Below are 25217 nucleotides of genomic sequence, written 5' to 3' on the forward strand. Positions count from 1 at the left end.
GACGAGGGAGGTGGGAGAAGGGGTCGCTCCGCCCTGCGGAGCAGGGCGGAGCGACCCCTTCTCCCACCTCCCTCGTCCCGGCGCCCGCGGGGAGTTTAAGCGGCGGCGCTGAGAGAAAATGGCGGGCGGCGCGCGTCCCCTCAGAGCGCCGGGCGGGCTCGCGGCCGCTTGAGGGGCGATGAGCGGCGGGCGGCAGAGCACCCTGCCCCAGGCCTGGCGGCTGCCGGCCCGAAACGCTCCGGAAAAGGAGAAAGACGAGGTGGCAGACGATGAGCTGCTGTTGGCGGCGGCCGCGGCGGACCCAGCCCCGGGTTTCTGTGAGGCGGCGGGCTCCATTTGGATCTACCCCACCAACTACCCGGTGCGCGGTTACCAGGAGCGCATGGCCCGCGCCGCCCTGCTGGGAAACACGCTGGTCTGCCTGCCCACCGGGCTGGGGAAAACCTTCGTGGCCGCCGTCGTCATGTATAATTTCTACCGCTGGTTCCCCTCCGGCAAGGTGCTGTTCCTCGCCCCGACCAAGCCGCTGGTGGCCCAGCAGATGGAGGCGTGTGCCCGGGTCATGGGCATCCCGGGCCGGCACATGGCCGAGATGACAGGTACGGGGGCGGGGGGGCCTCGGAGGAGCTGCTGGGCTGAAAGGAAAAAGGAAACAAACAGAACTCTGTTTTTTAGGACAAGAAGATTTCAAAGGAGATCTTTGCAATAGTTAAAAGCCCAGGTCACCAGTGTGAGGGAGGTGGAGCACTGGGATGTGTTTTCTGGCGTTCACAGGGCTTTGGGGTTTCCACACAGAGCTGTAAATATCTGCACTGAGAATCACAGAAAGTCCTGAGCTGGAAGGACCCACAAGGATCATCATAGTCCAGCTCCTGTCCCTGCACAGGACACCCCACAGGTCACACGGTGTTGTCCAGTCTCTTGAACACTGTCAGGTTGGGGCCGTGACCCCTCCCTGGGAGCCTGTTCAGTGTCCAGCACCTCTGGGGGAAGAACCTTTTCCTCATGTCCCACTGACCCTCCCTGGCACATCTCCTGCCGTTCCCTGGGCTCTGTCACTGTCACAGAGCAGAGCTCACCCTGCCCCTCCTGCTCCTGCTGAGGAACCTGCAGCCCATGAGCTCTGCCCTCAGTCTGCTCTGCTCCAGCTGAGCAAACCCAGGGACTGCAGCCGCTCCTTGTATACTCTGTATGAAACCTAAGCCAAAGAATAATTACTTTTTTCTTTTTTTTTAAGTTCCTACAAACCCCATGATCTGTAGTCCATTGCTTACTGAAGTAATAGCCTTAATGACTGAATCCATAAGGGGTTTTTAAGTGCAAACCATTGTCAGAGGTGTGGGTTGGGTGCAGGGCTGCAGGAGGTTGCGGTCATCTTAATCTTTCTAACATTGTTTTCCACAGTTCTGGGTTTATGGTGTGAACTGTGGGGTTGTCCTGTGCAGGGACAGGGGTTGGACTCCATGATCCTTGTGGGTCCCAACTCAGGACATTCTATGATTCTATGGGTTTACTAGTTTAATGCAAAAAAATCTTCATAGTCATTGCATCCACTTTTTTTCTTCTTCCCCTGCAAACAGGACTAGCACAAAGGTGTGCGCTATTTTGAAAGCCACCTGTTTCCCAAAGCCAACATGACCATCTGCCAGCCCTGTCTGCCTTTGCTTTCGCTCTCTAGGTTGTGGCTTGTTAGCAGCAGAACGGTTTGCTAATGTTATTTCTTTAATTTTCAGGGGGAACCCAAGCCCTCAGTCGGAAGGAACTGTGGGCTACCAGGAGAGTCTTTTTCCTTACGCCTCAGATAATGGTGAATGATCTGTGTCGTGGGACATGTCCTGCTGTAGAGATTAAATGTCTGGTTATCGATGAAGCCCACAAAGCTCTTGGAAATCACGCCTACTGTCAGGTAATGCAGTGGTCTCCTCATGCCTGTCTCACAGTTACCAGAATCTGCCCCTAAAATCACATCCAGGATCTCCATGGAGTGTCACTGTTGTCATTGCTGCAGGGAAATTGGCCCTTATGTCCTTAGCTTTGTGTGAGAGAGACCAGACCATCCTTCACATTGTCAGTGCCCTGGTTTTAAGTAAAACCTGGATTAAAACTTGGTGTGGTGGGGTGGGAAGCTTTTTAATGTCTGAATACAATTTTCATTTTTGTTTCAAAATGTTTTTTTGACTGGGGCAATTAAAAAAAGTCGGGATGCTGTTTCTTTCAGAAGTGTTTGTATTCACGGGTGTACTGTGCTGTGTTTGTGCTCTGTTGGAGTCACTCTTCAATGGGGGGAGGTATTTTTATCACGAAAAAAAATGTGGGCTTTTTTGTGAACTTCTTTATATTAGTTAAATAAGTTCAAGATTTCTTTTTGAAATTGGGTTTTGTCTTGATTAGCAAAGAGATTGGTGTGTTATCTTGGCTTAATCTCCTATCAGGATGTGACCTGAAAGAACATTACAGCTTTATACCCTGGAGAAACTGATAGGATGTCTCTGGAGTTGTCTCGTTGCTTACTAGCCAAGATTTCTGTTTAGTAGCTTTTGCTTTGGCTATAGCTGAGCAAAATCTCTTCTGTCCCCGGTGTCAGCCCCAGGGCGGTGAAGCTGGCGGGTTTGTTCTCTGTTCTAGCTAAAGCTTCACATGAGTCAGTAGAACTGTCAGCACAAGTGGAATTCCTCGTTAGTCTCCGTTCACGTATTCTCTGTAGATTTTATGTATATAATTAGTAATTTTCGTCATTTTTTTGCCTTCCCTGTGCAGCGCAAGATGGTTGGAACGCACAGTGTTTGCTCTGTGGGAAAATGAAGCAGGGAGGCAGTTGGGTTGTTGCTGGAGTGTTCAGTAGCTGTCGTATGTGTCCCAGTTTGGGTCCTAGGGAGGGCTGTAGAATGAGAACCTGCGAGGTCTGAGGAGTATTCAGCCACTTCCCCAGTTGCCAATGCAACGTTTTCAAGTGAGACTCAACTGGCCGCTGGTTGGCGTTGTGCTTGTCATCTGACTTCTGTTCAGATTGCATGGGACCGTTCATCCATTATTTACTTTGTTTTGAGTGGTTCTTCAAACTTATGTTTTGGCAAGCTGCTGGAGTTAGTGTGCTGTTAATCTTGTTGTTAAATTAAGATAATTTACCAAGGTTGTTCTGCTGAATGGGACTGGGTTAATATACTTAATCAAGATTAAGTGTTCCTGGATAAAATGGCTATAAACTGAACACTTCCTGGCTCCCATTTGAATTGAGATATACTCCTTTTAGAATATTTTGTTTAAGCTTTTCCTGCTTAATGTGTATTTTCATGGCTATAGTTTGCATAAGCAAATAATCTCCTTTAAGGATACTATTAATGGAAACTTTCCTGTCCTTAGGTTGTGAGGGAACTAATCAAATACACAAATCAGTTTCGGGTCTTGGCCCTGAGTGCCACACCGGGCAGCGATACGAAGGTGAGTCAAAGCTGCTGGCATGGCCGCAGTACTGACGTTTCCGTAGGAGCTATCTTAATGCCGTTTGATACAGTGTGAACGCCGTGTGGGATACTGAAATCTGTTGGAATTCCACATGAAAACTGAATCTCTTTACAATTTGTAAGTTGCTGAGGGTTTGTCTTTTTCATGCTATAAACTCTGGGTTATCAATATTTATTTCCTGACCTTTCTAAAAGGAAATAATACCTTGTTGTCTGGGGAATACAAACCCACTTGAACAGAAAAGGATGTCCTCCCAATGGAGAATGGCTTTTGTGTTCTGTTTGGTGTAGTCTGTTGGGTAAGGCTGAGTTTTCAGTTGATGGCAGATGCACTAAATCCAGTTTAAGCTCCTGCCCCAGGTTACTTCTCATCAGGTGCTTCATGGGGCCCCCAAAGCCAAGGGCAGAGCTCCATCACTGCAGCCTTGTGCACCGCATGCTTTTTGCATCCACAAACTTACCATTCTGGCTCTTCCTTTACCACTTGACAACTTTAAATGGAGACTCTTTAATTTTTCGTCTATAAGTAGTAGGTACCTTTTCCTTAGAATTACATTCCGAGACTGCTAAACCGTGGAAATAGTCACTTTTATGCGAAACTGACTTGCATTGTTGGAGTCAACATGGTCTTTTTTTTGTGGCTTCTCCCACAGGCTGTGCAGCAAGTGATTTCCAACCTGCTCATTGCGCAGATCGAGCTGTGCACTGAAGACTCTCCAGAGATCCAGCCCTATTCCCATGAGCGACTAGTGGAAAAGATTGTTGTTCCACTCGGGGAAGAGCTGACAGAAATCCAGAACGCTTACATCCGGGTGAGTCGCTGCCTTTCCTTATTGGTAAACGGACAGTACCACTGATGGTGTCATTTCCCTTCTTTTTTACATCTCTTTCTAAAGTAGCAATAACTTGTAAAGGTAACAATTTCCTATGCAGTTATCTTTGCCTTTGGGTATGAGGAAAATTAGAAAGCGTGGTTTCAACTTGAGCAGCTGCTGTTTCACTTTGCACCAGTGATAGCTGCCACTTTGCAAAAACTTCCAAAGCTCTGATGGAACACTGAAAGTGGAATTAGTTTCCTCGTCCTCTCTGGGGAGTCCTTGCAAAGCTGACGCGAGGCCTAAACCCAGGGGTTCTGAATGTGGCTGAATTTAGTGGTGTTAAGGTGCTGAGAAAGGCCATGCTCGTGTTGTCCGGGTTATTGTCAGCCTTATGAAAACTGTGTATTGAGGGAGACATTTTCTCTGATTAAGAGTATTCTTTAGAGCTTTAAGTCACCTGTAAATGCACTTAGTTCTCCTTGAGTTTTTGGTATGTTTGTTTGGTGTTTTTATTTTCAGGGGGAAGGTGGTTGGTGTGTGTGGTTTGGGTTTTTGGAGGGGTTTTTGGTGTTTCCCCCCTACCTTCTTTTTTACCAATAGGTAATGTTCATGTATAGGACAGGTGAGCAGGAACCAGAACTGTTAGCCAGTGGACACTGACTTCATGGTCTAGTAGACAATAGTGTTACATCAGATGCCACTGTGAAAAGTTAAAAATGTATACTATTTTTTTGGGGAAGAGGCATAAAAAAATTAGGATTAAGTTAGTACTGATTGTTGGCCTCAGAGTGTGTTTTTGGTTAAAGCTTAATGATTTTGGTGTAGTTTACGTGAAGACCATTGTTCCAATGAACTTATTAATTTATTTTCTAGATTGAATTAGATCAGCTGTATTCAAACCTGTGACCTGAGAGTGTGTGTAAATGAAGAAGTTAACTGATAAGCTAGCAAGAAATTTAAAGATAGGTTTGCATCACTACAGGTGCCTCTGAATGCTCCTATGGAGTGCTGGGATTTAATCTGAGTCGTTCCACCTGAGATTTAAGCTGAAATAAGCACAGGTTAGGCTAATCTGGTGTAATTGAGGAGTAGAGACAAACTTTGACTACGTTGTGGCTTCAGTGGTTTCTGTTTCCTTTCTTTGATCTGGTATTTGCATTTGTATTGCTGCTGCTTTACTGAGAGACAACTCCTAACAGCTCTGGGGGTGAGGTATGGGTTGTGTTCTCTTCGGTCTCTGCCGAAAGAATCAGTTGTGAAGTATGTTCTGACCAGCCACAAGATTTAGGAGAGAACTCCAATAGGTATGTTCTCTACAGTTTGCTTCTGAAAGCAGTGAGGGTTTTTTGGAAGTTATTGAAGTGTTTTGGGTCTCGGAGTGACCAGTTCAAATTTGGGGCTGAAGCGGCTTGTTTAAAATCGTAATAGCAACTTGTGGCTTCTACTGTTCCCATTCAAATAAAGACAGCGAGAGGATTCGTGTCTGTTAGAGAAACGAGAGCCAGGTGTATCTGCACAATAAAATCATCATCTTTAATGTCGACAAACAGTAAATACCACAACATTTCAGTGAAAATGAAGGACAGTGTAAAACAGCGCAACATGACAATGCTGGGCAAATGGTGTTTCGATTGGTGTACATACAGTAAGCAAGGCCCTGAGTATCACAAGAGCTGGAATAAACTTGAGGCACTAATGCTTGTTTGAAAAATACACAGTATGCAGGACAACATTCATCTATTAAGGCTTCATCATTGAATCTTCAAAAAATATGGGTCAATTCTGTTTTGTTATTTCCTTTGACTAGTGTAAATCAGATAACTTCAAATTGAAAATGGAAATCCATTAATTAATGGCTTACAAAGTAGAGCCACAGGTGGATAATACAATATTCTGCTAACAGGAGTTACATAATGAAGCTTGACATAATGTTTCCAAACTTCCTCCGTGATGTATGTGAGTAATAGTGACGTTTCCTTGGCATTCACTGTGTAACTATGAAGGAAACTTCACTGTGGGTCAGTGAAACCACAATTCTTTGTGCCCCTGCTTGTGGGGCCATTTACAGAACCTGGTACAACGTTCCATTGCCATAAAGTGTATCTTCAAACGAGATTAATTGGTTCTTTGCCAGCAGCAGAAGCCATCTAATAGAACTCAAAATAAATACTATCTTGGAATTCACAGTTACATGTAACAACACTGAACACATTGCTGCAGTGAGGACACCAGCACACTCAGATAAACACCTTATTTCTAGATTGCAGTAACAGAGTATCTATAACATACCACTAGTAGCTGAGTCACAGGAGTGTTTAGGTGATTGCCTATGGAAAGAGACATAAGATAGAGCAAATGCTTTGAAAATATAGAGTATGTACAAACGAGTATTTTCTGGTGAGAGGATTTAACTGCTTCAAATAGCTATTTGACGTTTGTTGTGCCGAAGCATTAAAACAATTTCTGTAACTGGCAAAAGCCATTAAATTGCAGAAACTTCTTTGATTTGTCACAAAATCCTGTCAAAGGTGAAAATTGTTATAATTTGGTCTTATGAAAATCTTGGGGGTGGTGAGGGCAAAACACAAGCTGCTCCTGAATGCCTGCCCGGGCCTTCTGCTCAGCTCAGCTTAAAACCCCTGCGATTGTTTGCCATTGATTTGTTGGCTTTCACGTTCAGACCGGCTGGCATTTCCAGCCACTGAGGAATTGGTACAAATAAATACAGAGGAATGTAAATAGAAATCAAACAGGAAACTATTCAACATATTGAAAAGGAAGCCTTTCTTTTGCTCTCTGAAACTCTATTTTGAACACATTGAGAGGAGTAAAAGACATGACCAGTATCTTCATTGTCTTGTTCTATTAACTGAGCAAAACTTTGATGTGCATTTAAATTGGCACATCAGACAAAGTGGTCCCTAAGTGTGGCCACAGCTGGCATGAGCATTTGTACCAGATTTGATAGTGTTCTGTCTGCAATAAGTGAGCCCCCAAACGCACAGTATTTTTTGAGATTCTACCCCCCCCTCCATCAGTTTAAAATCCAATTAATTTGTGGCAATACGAACGTCTGTGCTGGCCCAGCGCAGGGTGTCTGAACAGCCAGGAGTAAGTGCGGACTGGCTGGGTTTGTTTTTTCCTACAAAGACGACTGTTTTGTTTGTGTTCACACTAGGAGGCTTGATTGTCCTCTCCTTGCCGTGTCCCAGGACTCCCCGCGGCAGCAGCCCCCGAGAGCCCCGGCTCCCCGGAGCCCGTGCAGCAGGGCGCCGCTGCGCTCTGCTCCTGCTGCTCAGCAAGAGCTTCCATGTTAAGCATCAAATCAGTTTTGTGGAGGGCAGAGCCTTGTGGAACCAGGAGGCCTGAAGTTCGTGACACCTGTGTGTCTGTTCATCACAAGTACCACGTAAATCCACTTTGTTTGCCAATTAACTCTAAGCTGGCAGACACTGACTCTAGTTGCCGTTTTGTATGTTGTAACTGAGTAACACAAAACCTATTTAAAGCCTAAACCCTGTCATCAATACATAGTGCTGGTGATACACTCAATGAAATTCTACATAAAAAGACATCTACTTCTATTCAGATTAAACTCTACCATCATATCTGTCTGGGGAGACACTAAGAGGGGATTTTTGAGAGCAAAACTGTTTGCTACCCCGATTCTAAAGTGCAGTAGGTGCTCGTTAGCGAGTGCCTCTTGCAGGCTTTCTGATGCCTGTAGAGCTGCGTGAGCTTGTCTTTGGGACGCAGCGTGCTGCGCTGGCAGGGGGCTGCTTCCAGAAATACCATGTAGGTACGGGGAAAAGAAACAAGCTGCAACAGGGAAAACTAGACACTAAGAAGAATTCTCACAGTGAGCGTGGTCAAAGGGTGGAACAGGACCCAGAGGGTTACAGGCTCCTCAGCTCTGGAGGTGCTCAAACATTAATATGACATTAATAGTGTGGTGCTGCTAGAAGAGCGTAAAAAAAGTACTGAAAAAATTACTTGCTTCAGTGTTTTAACATCAGCATGGTTAGAACATGAAAGTGTTCAGAAACCTGGGCAGTCAAGAACAACCGCTTTCTCTTTGGGAATGCCAGACAGCGCCATGGGATTACCGTGAGTGTGGGACTGCGGTAACCTGGAACGTTGGCTGCCGAAACATTAATGAGCATTAGGACTGTTCTGCCTTCTTGGTCTTTCCTCACAGTTCATAGTACTTTGGTTGAACGCTTTTTGAGGTATGCACTGAACGTCTGCGCTGCAAATGGTGACATTAGCAGCAGTCAGCACTGGCCTACTCTTACTCCTTGGTTTATCCCAGGGTCTAAATCTGGTAGTTCTCTTCAGAATGTTATTTTTCTGCATGTGTGAGGCAAGGTTAAGGTGTGTCCCACTGCAAACCCCAGGAGGGTGTTTGTGTGGCCGGTGCAGCCCTGGGTGCCGGAGCAGGGACCTGCCCAGGACTGTCCCAAGCCACGGCCGGCTACAGGAGACACGTCTGTCTCCCTTACCTTGGAAAGAAAGACAAGGTGAACTAACCCTCAAAGTGCTAAAAATCTCCATAAAAGTTGTGTAAAAACTGTAAAAGTTGACATAGGAAAGCGTGTGTTTCTCAGGTATTACCTCGGTTTGATTGTTAAGGTGGAGTGATTGCCTTGCTAGACTGGCTAAAAGTCACATTTCTAAAATCCCGGAGGGTTTGACATCTGGTCTCACGTGATCCACGGGTAAGGTTCTGCCAGGAAACGGAGCGGTGGCTACGGCCTCTGCAGGAACCAGATCTCGTTGTGGCGGTTGGCAGCGGCCGGGTTCGTGTAGCCTGCGATGATGAACGTATCCTGCAAACATAACTCGGGGCTATCCAGAATTTCTGCCAACAGGTTTATTTCCCTCATTATAGAGTCTTCATTGGTGATTCCTCTGAAGCTCCTGTAACAATCAACCTCATATCAAGTTCTTTTTAAAATCCACAGTTTTTCAAGAGCCTAGAAACGCCTCCTCCTGAACTATCTAGTCACGTTTCACAACTGATAAAACCTGGCTGTGATCCCAAATGCATAACAGGGTGTTTTAACATTTGTAGTGAAATGCCAGATGCTCTGTTCCCAGCTACACAGAACAGTCTGTGTTTTGAGATGCTGTTGGATCTCACATCTCTAGATGCGTCACTTTCCCCAGGAGGCTGGTGACCATTATTTCCTGAATATCCCAGCCTCATAAAGCATTTTAACAATTACCCAAATCAAGTTTGTTAGCTGTTTGTTAGCTCTTAGAACTTGATTTAAAAGAGGTAACGTGCCCAAACAGAAAACAGCATGTTTTTACTAGAACAAAATGAGCCCGTTCCTCACCTGCTGTACACGATGGTAGAAGGCCATTCCTCAATGATGATGTCGGAGTCGAAGGGATGCGGCGGCTCATCCTGCAGCACCGGGGGCAGGTAGTACGCCACCGTCACCAACTGCCTCATCTCCGACTGCGACTCGTTGGTGTGGACTATGGTCACAATGGGCACGGTGATCCCCAGGTACAGTCCTGAGGAGACAGGCACCACGCTCAGAACATACAAAAGCAGGTCTGCACAGCGCGCTTGACGTCTGAACTAACACTGAATAACGTAACGTGAGTGCCACAGAGCACGAGGAGTTTTATTACTGAAAGGAATTCAATAGGAAGTTTTAGAAAATGGGATTGTGCATTCCAGGTGGAAGCAGCATCTTATTATGCCTTGCTGTGTGTATGTGTGTGTATCTCAGAAACCTACACGTGCAAATGCGTGTGCATGTCTAAAGTGCGGTATTTGTTGAGCTCTCCTGTCTTCCTGTAGGACAAGGAGTTTGGCTTCACTTCTTTCCCTGTTTATCCTGTAAACTGACCTAGTGTCCTGTTTTAAATATTTGGGAGCAGAGAATGTAGGCAAGAGAAGGGAGCTGCACTGGAAGCTGGTTTGGGATTCGCTGTTACCGAGCATGCTGGTGTACTTTTGCAATGCTATGGGAAAGGGTTGGCTGTTCTGCCTGTGGGGGTGGCGGTGGGGACAAGGAGCGCGAACTGCGCTCCTGTACATGCTTTGAAAACACAACTGCACTGTTCTGGAGCCAAAATTACTGTTAAAGCATGTTAAAGTATTAAAGGAATGGGGAAAGTGGGGAAAATACTCGACTAGGGAAAAGATTTCACGATCAATGTTTTTAGTTTCTTGAGAGATAAGGGTTGACTTGGTTACATGTGCTATTACAGAACAAAACGCTGGGCATTGCAATACTGGGGGAAAAAAGAGAACTGGTGGCTGGAAGCTGAAACCAGATGAAATTGAGTTGGGAACTGAGGTGCACGTTTCGTGCAGGCACAAGCTATCAAAGGCATGGTGGACTTGCCGTTATTTTAAAGCACTTGGTTTAAAACTGGCTTATCTTTCTGGAAAATGTCCTTCAACCACACATTTGTGGTGTCCATTCAGACATGCTCAAGTTGAGTATCATGAACTAAAATGAAGGAGGCAAAACATTATGGTCTCTTTTGGCGTTATACTCTGAATAGGATCTTAGAATAGGTGATTTCAGCACTGCTGTGAAAACTAAAGCACTACAGTTCTGCAGCAAAAGCCTATTTCATAGCTGAGAGCCTGCAAAAGGGGCAGAGCCCGTTCCCCACAGTGCTTGGGAAACGCTAATAAAGGCTAATACCTGTCTCCCCAATTAGGAGCAGCTAGTGCATAAATACAGTGTTTTGACTTGAACGTAGAATTGTGGTACCAATTACCTGAGGAATTCTGCTCACAAATGTACCTCATAAGCTTCATGAATCCAAGGCATATGCTCTGCTCATACTGTTTTTCTTTCATTTTTATACAAGCCCATTTGGCTTTTCCATACTGACGTTTTTCATAAAGGAGATCTCCAAGCTGCAAACACAGTAAGATAATAGTTTTGTAGTTAAAATTAATCACCCAAATAAATAAAAGTCAAACAATATTTCAGCGCTTTACTCGTAGCATAATGAAATCAGCTGCTGTAGGTGTGTGACCAGAGAGCAGCAAGCACGAGGAGTGGTTTCCAAGTCCCAGTGTCAGCTGTACCCGAAGCACGCTCTGTTTAATTGTGAGTGCACACACGCTTCATTTCCAGGTCCAAGCTGGCACATAATAAATCAGCACCCAGAGCAACGCAGCGTATGCGTCTCACCCAAGTACAGGACTAGTTGCCTGGCTTTCCGCTGCCACTGACATAATCTTGAAAGGAACATGTGGATTTTAATCCTTCCTCATATAACTCAAGAAGGGCTGTGCTGCTTATTTTGGACCAAAATTAGTTTCAAATGGCTTTCAGGTATTTTTCCTTTAAACTAAGGAACTGTCATCTTTTGGACTTGCAGTATTAACCATTTAGTTGCAAATTACACTGAATAACATTCTTTTTTATCTGCAGTTATTACAGTAGCACTGAGAAATTGCTTTGAAACATTTAATTACAACACAAATAGTCAGGAGTCCCAGACTGCTCAGATGAAGTATACGCAATCAAATTGTGGTATTTATAAATCTGAATTGTATAGGTCTACTTAAAAGAAATGCGACAAGAATTCTTCATACATGGTTAGTAAATATTTCTTGATTTGTCGCGTATTTAAGCTCATACACTTGTTTGCACGTTTCCTGACCTGTTAACAATCTGCTGGACATCAGTTTCAGGTTTTCACTACAGGATAAGTTGGGTTTGATAGGACAGGTTTGCAAAATGCCGCTTTGTTTGAAAATGACCCATGATACAAAAGTCCAGCTTTGGTTTTAAATTCAGTTATTAATCTCTTTCAAGTATTCTCTGATAAAGTTTTATTAACATGGTTGTGTAAAGAAGCAAATGCATTGATTTAAATGAAGAAAATAGGCATTTTATTTCAAATGCCAAACCATGAGGAGTTTTGTTAAATTAATTCTAAAGATGTCAAAGACTGTAATTCCTGGTCGTCTTCTGACTTTCATGATAGTTTCTACTTTACAAAAAGATAAACTCACGCATGCAAAACCAGTGAGATGTTAAAAATGGAAGGTAGCTATCCAGTTCCAGGGTTCTGCACTCACAATGTTGAACGGTTAAATGGTTAAAATGCTTGTGTAAAGCAGCAGGTTTTGGAAGGCGGGCGCTAACGCGGGAGGGAGCGGTACCTTCTCCTTGCGCTGGATGAGGGTGAAGGGGATGCTCTGTCTCTCCTGCGGGCTGTTGTTCCTGGTCAGCTGCTGAATGGGCTCGGCCATGTCTGCAAGCAGAGAACACAGTGCTGGAGGAACCACAGTGAAATGGGTTCATTCTGCTGCCCCTTAGCTGACCCTCAGGGGCCTGGCGTTGGTAACACGTGTGGACAGGAGGAAAGTGTCCTCTTAAGTTAAAGAAATAGGAGATAAGGAAACTTAAAATTGCTTTGTGTATACTTCACTGAAGAACTGTATCTTAAAAAGACGTGTTTGTTTAACAAAGAAATTAGAACAGATTTGTGTTAACAGAATTGCTTTCTGTCACATGGTAGTTTTATGCATGTGCTGTCTGGTTAGATACCAAGTACATTAGAGGAAAGCTTTTGTTTCAGTTTGGAAGGGGCAGAAGACTGACTTAGAGTGAAAATTAACTCGGCAGCAAAACTGAAATGTAACTTATATAGGGGTGTGAGTAGCGCAAAGCAAGTTTTGGTGTTCGTCAGGTTCCATCGCACCTGCCAGAAACAGAGAAGAGTGGTGCAATGTTCTCAAATGGTCGTATTCACCACGAAACGTTGGTGAAGATGAAATGAACATAACAGCTTTATTTGGTGAACAGGGCACTGTGCAGTTTGCCCTTTAATTAGTTGTCAGACTTCTGGTCGAGCTCAAATGGATAGAAGGAGCAAATCTATTTTAGCTGCATACATAATACTAGCATACTATAGTACTTCTGTTCTCCCACAAGATTGTAATTTAAATATGGCTGGATTAGGTGTATTTGCAGCTATGGTTGCATTGACATCAGTTATAGCTGCAGTTCATAAATGAAGCTGATGCCTAACAAACAGGCTTGGAAACTCTGGCTATAAGGTTAGCCTTAGGAATGGAATGGAATGGAAAGCTAGTCCCTTGCCTTGCAAAGCTGAAGAAATGTAGGCATTTGTGTACTTTGACAGAGGATTAGGAACTTCATTTTTCTGTATGGTGTTTGAAAGCCTGGATGTGAATTTCTGCTGTGCTGCCTCGTGCTGTCGGTCAGACATGCCAGAAAAGGACTAAGGCTTCACCGGGACCATCAGCCCTTCTCTTGGGTGTTCTCAGTGTCTTGAGTGGCAAAGGCAGGAGGATGGGAAGAGGATCATCCACCCCTCAGAGAGCAGGAGACCTGTGGTGTGGGACAATTAGCTTGGCCTGGGTCACTTAGCGAATCTGTAGCTGAGCCGGGAATCAAACCTACATCTCCTGGCATCCAGTGCAGGGGGTTTAGCTCTAAGACTGTTTGGAACAGTATGATCCTTTTAATGAAGGGGAGAAGGCTACAGTTTAGTTAATTTTAAACATTTAAAAAACAAACAAACAAACAAACAAAAAACATAATTGGGAAGCATTAAAAATGTAAGCAATAACTGACATAGAATGTATGTCTTTGGAGGCTGGAGAAAAATAAAAGCAGATTAGACCTCAGCACTGAATTTTTCCATAGAGTACTCAAGAATTAGGAAACACTTTAGGACTCTAGAATTGTTGACTCTTTTTTATTCCTTTATTCATAAATATAGGGTTTTTTTCCTTATTAATGCATGGGGAAGAAGTTAGAACTAATTAAGTCCTCTCAGGAGTCTTATTCTTCAGTTCATGAATCCATGTCTGTCAGGCATGACAGTATAATTTATATTAGAAATATCTTAACCTGGCCAATACTTAAATTATACTGCCCAAAAGCAAGTGAGTTGCTTCATGCATCGTCTGTCAGTCCAGGCTTGCACACCTGAACACCGGTGTGACAAAACAAGGCAAGGTGGGTTGTAGCAGCGTGGCTGGGTAGGGCTTGGCTTGGTGACAGTTTAGCATGGTTATTACAGTTGCTGCTATAGGTAGGTATTGTGAAAGAGGCAAATCTTTTCAAAGACGTTTAGATAAGGCACATTTGACAAGACTTGGGCATAGCAGCAAGGTTGAGCAGTATTTAAATCGCTGTGTGTCTCAATTTGCGCCTGAGACGTGCTGGGAGCGTCAGTGAGGTGGGATGTACCCGTGAGCTGCCCCTTCGATCCCGCACGTGGTGACTCTGGAGCGTCAGCGCTGGGAACCAGCGCCTGCGGGAAACCAGCCCCGGGAGAGCAGCACCTTGGAGCGCGCTTGTTAGAGGATGCTCTTATAGTGAAATTAGAATTGAGGAACTTAAAAGTAGCTGCTGTAGCCTATTTTCTGTGTCTACTGGGAGTAGATAAAATGGAGTTTTCAAGCCAAGAAAGTTAATTATACCTTCCTGCACCTTTAATTTTCTTTTCTTTTCTCTTTTCGTTGCAATGTTTGGCATAGACCAGTCGGTCCGTAGGATTAAGATCTCGTTAACCGTGGTAAATTGGTGTGCACAGACACCAGGCTGGCAGTCAGGAGTCAGCCAAATGAAGCTCCTGTATTTTCTGACGTGGCGATGTCTGAGAGCAGCTGCTGGGCAGGGCACAGCAGTCCAAGGGGTGATCTGCTCCCCATGGCCAGGCGGGTTTCTCCTCCCACAGAGTCACCTGCGGTTCCTCCCCGTGTTCCCCCAGGCTCCAGGGTGCTTAACCTGCCTGGATAGTAGCCACAGATACTAACGGTTGAGTTGGTCTTTGAATGTAAACTAATCTGGCCAACTCTCTTGGGCTGCTCTGGCTGAGATGCGGTCTGTCATACAGCCCTGGACAGTATCTGAAGAAAACTCTCTTATTTAGATTTTTGTAACATTTGCTCAGCATTGCAAAGTAAACCTTTTGTAATACAGTAACTAAACTGTGGCAAAATACTACTTTGGACATATTTCCTAGGCTTAATATCCTGCCTAATAAATCTTAGTGAAAGAGGGCATTGAAATTCCCGCATATTGGAGTACCAGCTAATTTCATGGGAAGGAATCTTGTTTTCTGCTGCACAAAGCTACTCTTGAGGATCTTAGGAAGATGAGACTCCTAGGTGTGACTGGAGAAGGAGCTTGTGCCCTTTGCTGCGTTGGAACGTTTTGCAATGCCAGTAGTTTTGTTTTGGTAGCGCCCGGTGCTGTGTTGTTTAAGGCTTTGCTGCCGGCCATCCTCTTAAAGGGGATTTATGTGAACAGTGGTGATGCTAACAATATCTGCAGATGGGCTGAAGTTTCTGAATCCGCTGGCTATGTTACTCTCTGCTGCTTGTTATGAGTTACCTGACTTGTTACAGTGTTTCAAATTCTTCAGTCTTTCTTAAAATGGAAAGTAAACAATTTGTTCATGCCGTAAGCCTGGGAGGCATGCTGTCAGAAAGAAAATTCCATCTTTTACTTGTTTACCCTGTGCCATCCTTCACTTCACCCATCTTTCTCTAAAGAACTAACCCGTCGAATAGCTACAGCAAGGGGAGATTCTTAAGACAAATGCTTTTGCAGGTAGTGAAATTTAATATTAGGACCGAAAACTCGCATCAGTCGTTTTTAGTGTAAACAGGTCAATCCACTACTACTACAGCTGCTTCCCTAAGTTGAAAAGCCTTGTGAATCGCCCTGTGCGAAGCTTTAGCTCGGACTGTGTGCCACAAGTGTTCATTGCGATGCCCCTTTCTGTACGCCCACGGGGACAGCCGGCTTCGGGTACGGGGGTACCGGGCTCCTCCGGCCCGTCGCCCCCGTCCCGAGGGGCCAGCTGGTGAGCGCAGGGCGGGCTCTCCCGAGGGGAGCGCTCTGCAGATGCCAGCCCGTCGCGTGGCACCGCTCCGCTCCCCGCGGGGAGCCCGTCACCAGCATCGGTGCCGCGCAGGGGCTGCCGAGGGGGACCCCCTGCCGCCGAAGGTCAGGAATAACCGGGAAGGTTACGGGACAGGCCGGTAAGCTCGGAAATACCGCCTCCCTAATCCCCCCAAGCCCAGCGGGCTGCTGTGGGCGAAAGCGGCTTAGCCCGGGCCGAGCGCTGCCGCCCGCGGTCCCGCCGGCTCTTACCCCGGGGCACGTCCACCTGGTGCCCCCTGCCCACGCTCTGCCAGTAGCTCAGCAGCCGCTCCTGCTCCTCGTCCTCCATGCGCTCGGCCTCCTCCTCCAGGCTGCTGCCGTTGCTGTGGTACGCGGAGTCCGGGTTGTCCTCCGGCATCCCGTCCAGGTCCTCCAGCGTGATCATGGCCGGGCCGCCCGGCTCCGCGCCGCCCATGCGGCAGCCGCCCGTCTCCATCGCGCCGAGCCGAGCTGAGCCGAGCCGGGGAGCGGGCTGGAAGCGCTGCCGCCGCCGCGCCGCTTTATCAAGGGCTTGCCCGACCCAGGGATTGAGGGCGGGGGGGCGAGCGCTGGCACACGCGGGGGCGGCCCCCGCCTCTGCCCGCCCGCGCCGGGGCAGGGCCGGGAGGGAGGAGAGACGGGCCCGCTCCGCGCTTTCCCATGCGCCCCGCTGCGCTCCCCCCGCTCCCCCCTGCGCCCCGCTCCGCGCTCCCCCCTGCACCCCACTGCGCGCTTCTCCCGCTCCCCCCTGCGCCCCGCTCCGCGCTCCCCCCTGCACCCCACTGCGCGCTTCTCCCGCTCCGCCCTGCGCCCCGCTCCGCGCTCCCCCCTGCACCCCACTGCGCGCTTCTCCCGCTCCCCCCTGCGCCCCGCTCCGCGCTTCCCCGTGTCCCCCGCTCCCTCCCGAACCCCGCTCCCTGCCCCCCGCTCCCCCTGCGCCGTCCGAGGCAGCGCCGGCAGAGCTGGGCTCCGGCAAGGCGCCCTGCTCACTCCGCTAGCAATTGGGATGCTCTGTAGCTTCACCCGGGGCTGTAGGATCCAAGCAGTATAGATCTTAAAGGAGTTTCTGTTTCATGTGGGTTTTTTTTCCTCTGTTAACTCATGTTCTCTTTCCTGCCTGTTCTGTACACTTTTTTCCCCATGTCCTGTTAGTCCTTCTTTGTTGTGACTTTTTATATTTTCAAACCATGGTTGACACACAGATCTTTCTTTTATTCAGGAGTCATTCCGAACTGGCTCAGGTGAGGAGTGCAAAAGCTCTGGGTCATTTTGTTATTGAAAAGTCCAGTGTAGGTAGTCGGCAGCTGCCTCATTTGCCGTTGCCCAGGCAAGCCTTTCTGAGGAAGAGGTTGGAGATGGCCGTGACAATTAAAGCAGAATCTGAATTTGAATTGGTGGTCTGTGTGGAGCGTGTGGTTCTTTTTGGAGTCATCTTTCATTCCAACTTTAAATTTGATGTGAACTAAGTGGTTTGTTCATTGTTGATTTTTTCTTTTATGCACAGGCAGGAAAGGGGAACCTGTGGGCTTTTAGAATTTTAGAGTAATAGGAAAATATTCCTGTGCCGTGCACTGTTGGGAAGCGTGCAGGGGACCAAAGGCTGGGGATGTAACTGTTGACTCTGATGTGTGTGAAGTGATGCTTCACCTCCCACCCCAACCCCCTGTTTTGCCTTTTTTTTGTTTTCCGATCATGCTCAGCTTTGGTTTCCCAGTCCCAGGGGCTGCTCTTGCGTGACGATGAAGTATTAATTGCCTTAGAAGCCAGAGATGCGCAAGTCCTGGCGATGTGCTGACGCTCCAGACTGAAATGCTGCTGTTCCCATCACCTGTTCTGGCAGCCCCAGCTGAGCAGCCAAGCGCTGGTGTTGGGTGCAGAACTGCAAGGGGAGGAGCAGGGGCTGCGGGAGAGTCCTGAGAGACCTGTTCCTTCCCGTAGCATGCGGGGTTTTGCAGAGGAGTGGAGGCAGCGGCTGCAGTCAGTGGAGCAGGCGGCTCCAGCGTGGGGACGTTTGGCCTCAGCCGTGGGCAGCGTCAGCACCGCGGGCTCCGCTCCGTCTCCAACTCACCCACAAGGCAAATCCTCGACAGATGCTGCAGATGATGTTTGGTTGTCTGATGGTTTGATTTCTTGCTGCCTAGAGCACAGACTCACAAGCTGCATTGCAAACATGCTGAGGTGGACGGTATTTTCTGGCAGTTACCTGATTTTTACTTGTTAGAACTTGCTTTTTGCGGCAGCTACGTTACTGTGAGTAGGTACCTTGAAGTAAAGCACAAGATGAATTGCTCCACATCACAACTAGTGTCTAATTACACTTAGTGCAATGCAAACGCTGAGTTCGGTTTTGAGGGTAGGGAATTTTCAATGTAATTTTGGCAGCTGGATTATTCCTGCCCAGTGAGGGCATCCTGGCTCTTGCAGGAAACCCTTGTTCTTGAGGTGACTTTGAGGCAATGGGTAGAAGCTCTTCCTCCGCCTATCCTGCATTAATAATTCGGACAGTTTCTCACAGAAAACAGTCGCAAGTCTTTTGTTCAGGCGTTAATAATGATTGTGACTAGTTGCTTAGATGAAATGATTTCTGTTTAGAGGATTGCTAAGCATTGTTGCTGGAGATGGGGAAAAACCAAACCAATAACAAAACCAAACAAAATACAAACCAAAGCAACAGAACAAATAAAAAACTAGAAAAATTATCTAAAATCAGAGCTAAATTTCTCTATTTGTGAGAAATGCTGGTGGGTATTGACCGTTACCTGTGAGAAAGAGACTGGTAGGAGTTTAAGATCCTGCTTTAAAGATCCACCTGCACAAATTGCTGTGTGTTTATTTGTGACCTGCTCAGTAATGACACCCGAAGCGCCACGTTTGGGGCGTGCGCCATGGGCTGCGTCGGGGCGCTGCTGCAGCTGAGGTGACACTCACTGGTTGTTGATAGAGCTGAACAAAGCTGAATTTTGTTGTATTTGGGGTTTTCCCCCAACTCGTTAACTTGGTGTATGGCTGCTGGCTAATCAATAGCCACTCTTGGGATAAGCGGGTTTGGTAGCACTGTGTTCCTGGTGCTTTCCTGACAGGTTGTATCTCGGAATATAAAAGACAAACAAATATTCAGCCTTACAAATCGAGGACATGAAATACCCTCAGGAGGTGCTTCTTTCTGCCCTGTGGCAAAGGGATGACCTTTACTCAGCGAATGGCAGACTGATACAGAAAAGCCACCTCTTTCTTATAACTTCTCGGTGAAATTAATGGAAAAGTAAAAACTGTAGGCTTTTTTTTTTATTTTAACTTCTAAGAAATGAAAAATGCTGTAACAGGAGAAAACCAAGATGTTATAAAAGCACAAACTCTTGTATCTTTCTTATGAATAGCAGCTTCAACGTGTAAGAGATCCCTGGGGAGACTGTCAGGTGTCTGAATGAGTTAATGTAGACTTGACAACAGGACTTTGAGAGGTGCCGGGATCGTTACTGGGTTGATCAGTATTGGCTTTGGACAATTATAAGATCAGCCTAAAAACACTGTCACCTGCTGGGTCCCTGTTGCTTTAGTTTCATTATTGGACAGGTAAGAAAATGTCAGTAGAAAGCTTACACAACATAGCACTTTTCTGCCTCTTGTGTAGAGTTTGTTTGTCGTGACTCGAAGTTTTACAGGCAGAATAACCAGAACTGAGCACCAATTGTGGCTCCAGATGCTGTTCCCAGTGCCTTCCCTGTCATAAACCCACATTTTTTTCTATTAATTGTCCTCCTTCCTTTCTTTGAGGTACTATACTATGATTTGAGAGGCTTCAGCAAATGTTCCAATAAACTCTCTTCGCTCCCGCGTGTTGTGTGTGCCTGGGCCCGCCAGCGGCAGGTGTTTGTGAGCGGCCCCGGCTCCGGCGTCACCGGGGCCTGGACGGAGGCTCAGGGCTGGCCCAGCCTGGGCTCGCCGCGGGCAGACACCGGACGCGATGGGACTTTCAGGAGCACGCGGTTATTGCACTCACGCTTGCCAAGGCAGCGCACTTTGTGAAGCCCAGACCTTTCTAGTGTGTCCTAAACCAAAGCAATGAACGCTCTAGATCTGCGCTGAACCTTCACCCGGAGCTGCACAAGGCCCTGGGTGCTCTGTGCTGCCTGCAGAATCGGTTTGCTGTCCCCCCGGACACTGATCACAATTCTATAGTGAAGGGTTGTGATAAATCCACCTCTGGAGCTGCCTCTCCAGCGGTGGGTGGTGGGCTCAGAGCCTGCAGGAGCTCTTTCCCCGCTTTCCCTTTCTTCTCTTGCTTTTCCCCCTCTGTTGAACACTTGGCAATGCGGAGCAGTGCTGTTGTGTGCTGTGCAGCCACACCGAACCCCGGGTTTGTTCTGTGGGTGTTCCCCACTCTGGTTTGCTGGTCCTGGTTGAGCAGGCTGGGGTGTCAGCAGGACTCCGTGTGCTTTCTCCCAAGCCCATCTTCTGCACTCTGAAAGAAATGCAATGCACTTATAGTGTTTATGCATGGGAGATTTCTTGTTTTTCTTCAGTAAAGAGTACTTGCAAATCTGCAGTAAAGTAATTAGGCGGTGGCGTTTGTTTACAGCCTTTGTTACTGTGCCAAGAGAAAACAGATTAATGGCAGTTTTTAGTGAGGAGCAGCTGGAACAGTCAGAGCTCGTTGCCGTGCCAGCTCTGCCTGTAGCACACGCCGTCCTCAGCTAACGCGGGAGCTCCTGACACGCGTCCCGAGCCAAGCCTGGGGACAAGCTTCAAACAGACAGCGTTGTTTGCTGAGCAGGATCTCTCCTTCAGCAGAGCCCTGCGTGTGCTCGGCAAGTTCAGTGCCGTCTGGGATAGCTTTACCACTCGTCCTCTAGATATTGGTCTGTCAGCTTTTTGAACTCTATTTACTGAGCTAGAAAACACCCATAAGTCCTAGTAAGCAATTAATTTGAATTGATTCTACAGTTCTGTTTTTAAATGGGTAACATAACACTTAAATGTTTTGGAAAGATGGAGGCGACTTTCCAGAAGCATCATCTTTTTAATTAAAAATAGAGGTATGGATGCGAGATAAATGTAATTGCTGTGAGTAGAGCTGGTTTCTGTATCTCTTGTAAGTAGGTTATGTTTACTGTTCCTTGTTAGTTTGGAAGCTCCAGGTGACTGGATCCTGCTGTCTCTCCTAATAGTCCTCCTGGCTTTGTTTTGCAGAAGCTGATTAAATCAGATGGGGTGTACACTGGGCACACAGTGGCAATATCATTTTCTTACATCTTAGAAACTAGGTCAAGGGATGAAACATAAAAGTACACGTAACCGAAATTTCTTTTTAAAAGAAGCTGTGCAACAAGTCTAGGAAATAGAAACCAGTGCTGAAATACTGTACTTCTGTGGGCATTGCTTTTTAATGAAAACATTCTTTTCTAGAGAAGCACATTTGTGTTCAGAGACTGGCTCCATTTCCACTACTTGAGACACGGTTTGAGCTTCATCTTCAGCATTGCGAGTGTCCTCCTGTCCAGCTGGTCAGGGTTTGGTGGGAGGGCAATATGCAGCAGAGCATTCAGAACTGAGCCTGGATGTGCTTTTGCCGCTGGCTCCAGCGCGCTGTGGGACGGACCTGGGCCAGGCTGGGAACCCCCCAGTTTCCTTTCACCCTGCCCAAGTTCTCCCTGTGGTTTTGAGTCTTTGGGGAGTTAACGCTGCTGTATCTGACGGTGACAATTATTCCCACCCTTTTCTCAGGGTTTGCCACTTAATGCCACAAGGCGCTGCACACAGGGGGATACCGAACTGTAAAGTAATCCAAGCAGAGAGGAGTTAAACTAGCCTGCCTCTGCATTGATGTGGTATAAGTAGAGTGTGGTTTTAATAATACTCTTGCAGCCTAGCAGGTTCTAAAAACCCAGCACACACTAAATGTGGCATTGTTACTTAGTGTGTAACATGCATTGCACTTTTACAGTCAACTTTCGTTCCCTGTTAGGGCATTTTGTCTTTGCAAGCTGAAGACATAATTAGATCAGCATTGTTTGAGGCCGGAAAGTTAGACCTGGTTTTATTGTTCAGTTGGACTCGGTTTTCAGTGGGCTAAAAGAACAGCAGTAAAGGGGTTAGGCGTTTGTTATGCTATGGGCTCCTTAGTGCAGCTCAGCTGCACTGGCGTCCAAATGGGCAGCAAAGCTGGGGAGCGCTGCGTGTGCGGCGCTCGGGAGCCGTGTGCTGCCAGGCCAGCTCAGGCCGCTGTCCGAGAAGCTCCTCGTTGTGCACTGAGATGTTTGGTGCCACTAGCCAAGTGGGCCAGCAGCTTGTAAGTAATTTTGGTAGAACAAATCTGATTACTCCAATTATTACAGAGTTAGCACTCATGCACAACTAAGTCTACGAAAAAACTCCTGACCACCTAAGGCTGAGAAACAAGGAGGAAAAACAGGATTAAGATGAATTAGTGCAGGTCAGTTCCCTTGTTCCACCCATGTGGAAAGCAGGTACATGTGATGGATCAAAACAAGTTGCCTGTTGGCACGGCTGCTGAAAGAAACGGGGCACTCCAAACCTTCACCCTGCTGGCTCCTCGTCCGCCTGCCTCAGCTGAGACTGCTCCAAGGTGAACACCAGCCTTCCTGAGCCCGAACCACCGCTGAATTCAGGTTGTCTGTCCGAGGGAGCCGCAGCACCGGTTCGGTACCAGCCCACTCTACTCCGTTAGCACTCTGCACGGGGTGCTTGCACGTCTCAGTTATCTGATGGATATTGGTTATCCTGGGGGCAGGAGGGTGTTCATCTACAGGATGGAGGCCACAAATCCTTACAGAACTAAGTTGTGATAGTTCTACTGATCTTAGGAGAGAATGTGGTAAGTTTGCCTAGAAACATGCTGATAACGGAGAACTCCGGGTGAGGCAGAGCACCGGGTGGGCATCGGTACAGCAAACAAATACACAAATCAATACCGCTTGGTTTGAAAAATCCCGTGCTTCAAATAAAATAAATGAACTACGTGTGTTCTGTCGTGTAAGATCTGTAAAAACATACACTTCCACATCTCTTATATACTCCTGTGCTTTGTTTGCAGGTGCTAGAAGCATTTGCTGGACGCCTGATTAAAATAGGAGTTTTAGCAAGACGGGATATTCCCAGCCTCACAAAGTACCAGATAATTCTAGCAAGAGATCAATATAGAAAAAACCCTTCTTCACAAAATATGGTAAATGTCTCCATTTGTTCCACATTATTAAAGTAGCAAATAGGTAGTAATACTCCACAGTGTACAACGTTTCCTGGTGCATTTTTAGTTTATTTCCTTTTTAACATTCTGTTTCCAGCCCTGGAATAAACCAGGCTTACTCGTGCCACGTTTCTTGATGCTAATGTAGGAAAGTTAAGGATAAGATGAAGAACTCCATTTCCAAACTGAAATTGCCTTGAGAACTTAGACTGTAATTACTGAGTGCTGAGTTCACACTTTCCCCTCAGAGCTACATGACTGCCTCTATTTTCCTGTTAATTGTCGTGGAGAGGCCAAATTTTGCAAACTGAAAAAAGACTATTACCTTAAAAAAAAAGACTGAGTACCTTAAAAAGAACATTGGGCAATAAACCTCCCAGCAGGCAGGACGGCTGTCCTGATAGACGTTTTGTAGCCTGGGTAGCCGTGCCGGGAATCCCGCTTTGCCAAACGCCGGCGGGTGGTCCAGCTGGCAGCACTGGAGTGTTGCTGCATCGGGAGGTGACGAGCTGATCTCAGAGCTGAATGCAGGTATTTGGAAGAGGAAAACAGATCGGCTTCATTGATCGTGAGGGATTGTGTCACCTGTTTCCTGAAGGTTTTGAGACGACAGCTCACTGTGCATCAGTTGGCGCTTTGGCTCTGTTTCTCACGTGCCAATCTTACTTTTGTCGTAAGGATTGCGCTATGATTCCTGCTGCTTATCAACTTCCTAACTGTAATGATGGACCTGCTCTGTTTTCACAGGGAATGCATCAAGGCATAATTGAAGGAGATTTTGCGCTTTGTATCAGTTTATATCATGGTTATGAGCTGCTGCTGCAAATGGGATTACGGTCATTATATATCTACCTTTGCGGAATTATGGATGGATCAAAAGGTGAAATGTCTTCAGAAACATCTTTCTTTTGTCTCCACTCCTCGTCTAGTTTACCTCATCTCTATGGCTAGACCTGCACAAGACAGCTTATAGAATGGACGGGTTGAAATAAAGTTGGTATTTTGTCCCACTTCATTGCTCCTGGAAGCAGGTTAAACACAGAGTATATTTGGGAAAGCCAATGTGTTTATATGGCAGCAGCTCTGAAAAAAAACGAAGCTCAAACAGCACCCAGAGTCAGTGGCAGTAACATCTTTGGAGAGACAGAGAACAACCATCATCAGTTTAAACTGAGAAATCGCTTGGTCTTGTAAAGCATTCTTCCCCTATAGCAAAACTCACATGCACGTGACTTTTAAGTGGTTTAGCCAGGTTACAGATGTGTCCCCATCACATTAGAATTTCCTCCCACTACCTTGTCCTAGGTGTGAGCCAAAAGCGTACAGTGCTTGTGTCATGTTATAGGACAGCTATAGAATATATTTTATAGGAGGCATGTGCTAACAATTTCTCATTAATTTCATGCTTTTGACATTTTTACAATTCATTGCTTTCGCACGTGCGGATTTGTCCATTTCTGATGGTATAGTGCTGTTAGAGCACTCCATGCATTTCAGAGCTGCTCAGATCCCTTAAATCCCTATTGAGAGATGACCGATGGAAAATGGTTCTAATATAGTTCTAATAGGTGTTCTGTGCTGGTGTTCTGGTAAGACTGGTTTCTGGTTTGAGCAGAACAAAATTCTTTTCAACATTGACATAAAATAATTCAAGAAACTTTTTAATTTTAGCTGTTAGTCTGGGTTCCCTTCCCTTTGAGTGACTGGCAGCGTTTCATGCAGTCCCAGAGGGGTTTGGGTTGGAGGGACCTTCCCAGCCATCCAGTCCCACCCCTGCCATGAGCAAAAATATTGATGCCAAACAGTGCTTATTACAGTTTCTAAAGCCAAC

The 25217-nt window shown here is 46.5% G+C and overlaps 2 protein-coding genes across 4 annotated transcripts in view; one reads left to right on the plus strand and one right to left on the minus strand.

Annotated features, from left to right (window-relative positions):
- The first annotated feature begins 105 nt into the window (after positions 1-105).
- FANCM (FA complementation group M) overlaps positions 106-25217 on the plus strand; it is a 65492-nt gene continuing 40380 nt past the window's right edge. For 2 of the 3 annotated variants that reach the window (XM_082058276.1, XM_082058277.1), the window contains exons 1-6: positions 106-599; positions 1734-1906; positions 3361-3438; positions 4115-4273; positions 23234-23365; positions 24134-24266. In XM_082058276.1, the coding sequence (XP_081914402.1) occupies positions 179-599; positions 1734-1906; positions 3361-3438; positions 4115-4273; positions 23234-23365; positions 24134-24266 (1096 nt within the window). In that variant the 5' untranslated portion in view covers positions 106-178. Of the gene's footprint in view, positions 600-1733; positions 1907-3360; positions 3439-4114; positions 4274-22703; positions 22766-23233; positions 23366-24133; positions 24267-25217 lie in introns of those variants that run through there. The other variant, XM_082058278.1, reaches the window with a different exon arrangement.
- On the minus strand, positions 5792-16694 carry LOC309442425 (heme-binding protein 2-like). The gene is made up of 5 exons (XM_082058280.1): positions 16411-16694; positions 12435-12526; positions 11033-11174; positions 9622-9805; positions 5792-9199 (listed from the first exon to the last, which is right to left on the minus strand). The coding sequence occupies exons 1-5, from the start codon at positions 16634-16636 to the stop codon at positions 9028-9030; spliced, it is 816 nt and encodes a 271-aa protein (XP_081914406.1). The 5' UTR covers positions 16637-16694; the 3' UTR covers positions 5792-9027.

This window comes from Streptopelia decaocto (assembly GCF_964273445.1).
Source record: "Streptopelia decaocto genome assembly, chromosome: 7".
In the NCBI taxonomy this organism is placed as follows: domain Eukaryota; kingdom Metazoa; phylum Chordata; class Aves; order Columbiformes; family Columbidae; genus Streptopelia; species Streptopelia decaocto.

What these genes read in the sequence shown, in the direction of transcription:
- LOC309442425 (XM_082058280.1), bottom strand. Translation starts at nt 16,636, where the DNA reads ATGGAGACGGGCGGCTGCCGCATGGGCGGCGCGGAGCCGGGCGGCCCG. An exon ending in CCAGGTGGACGTGCCCCGGG is followed by an intron (nt 12,527 to 16,410) that starts GTAAGAGCCGGC and finishes CTCTGCTTGCAG; the next exon opens with ACATGGCCGAGCCCATTCAG. An exon ending in TTGTGAGCAGAATTCCTCAG is followed by an intron (nt 9,806 to 11,032) that starts GTAATTGGTACC and finishes CTGTCTCCTCAG; the next exon opens with GACTGTACCTGGGGATCACC.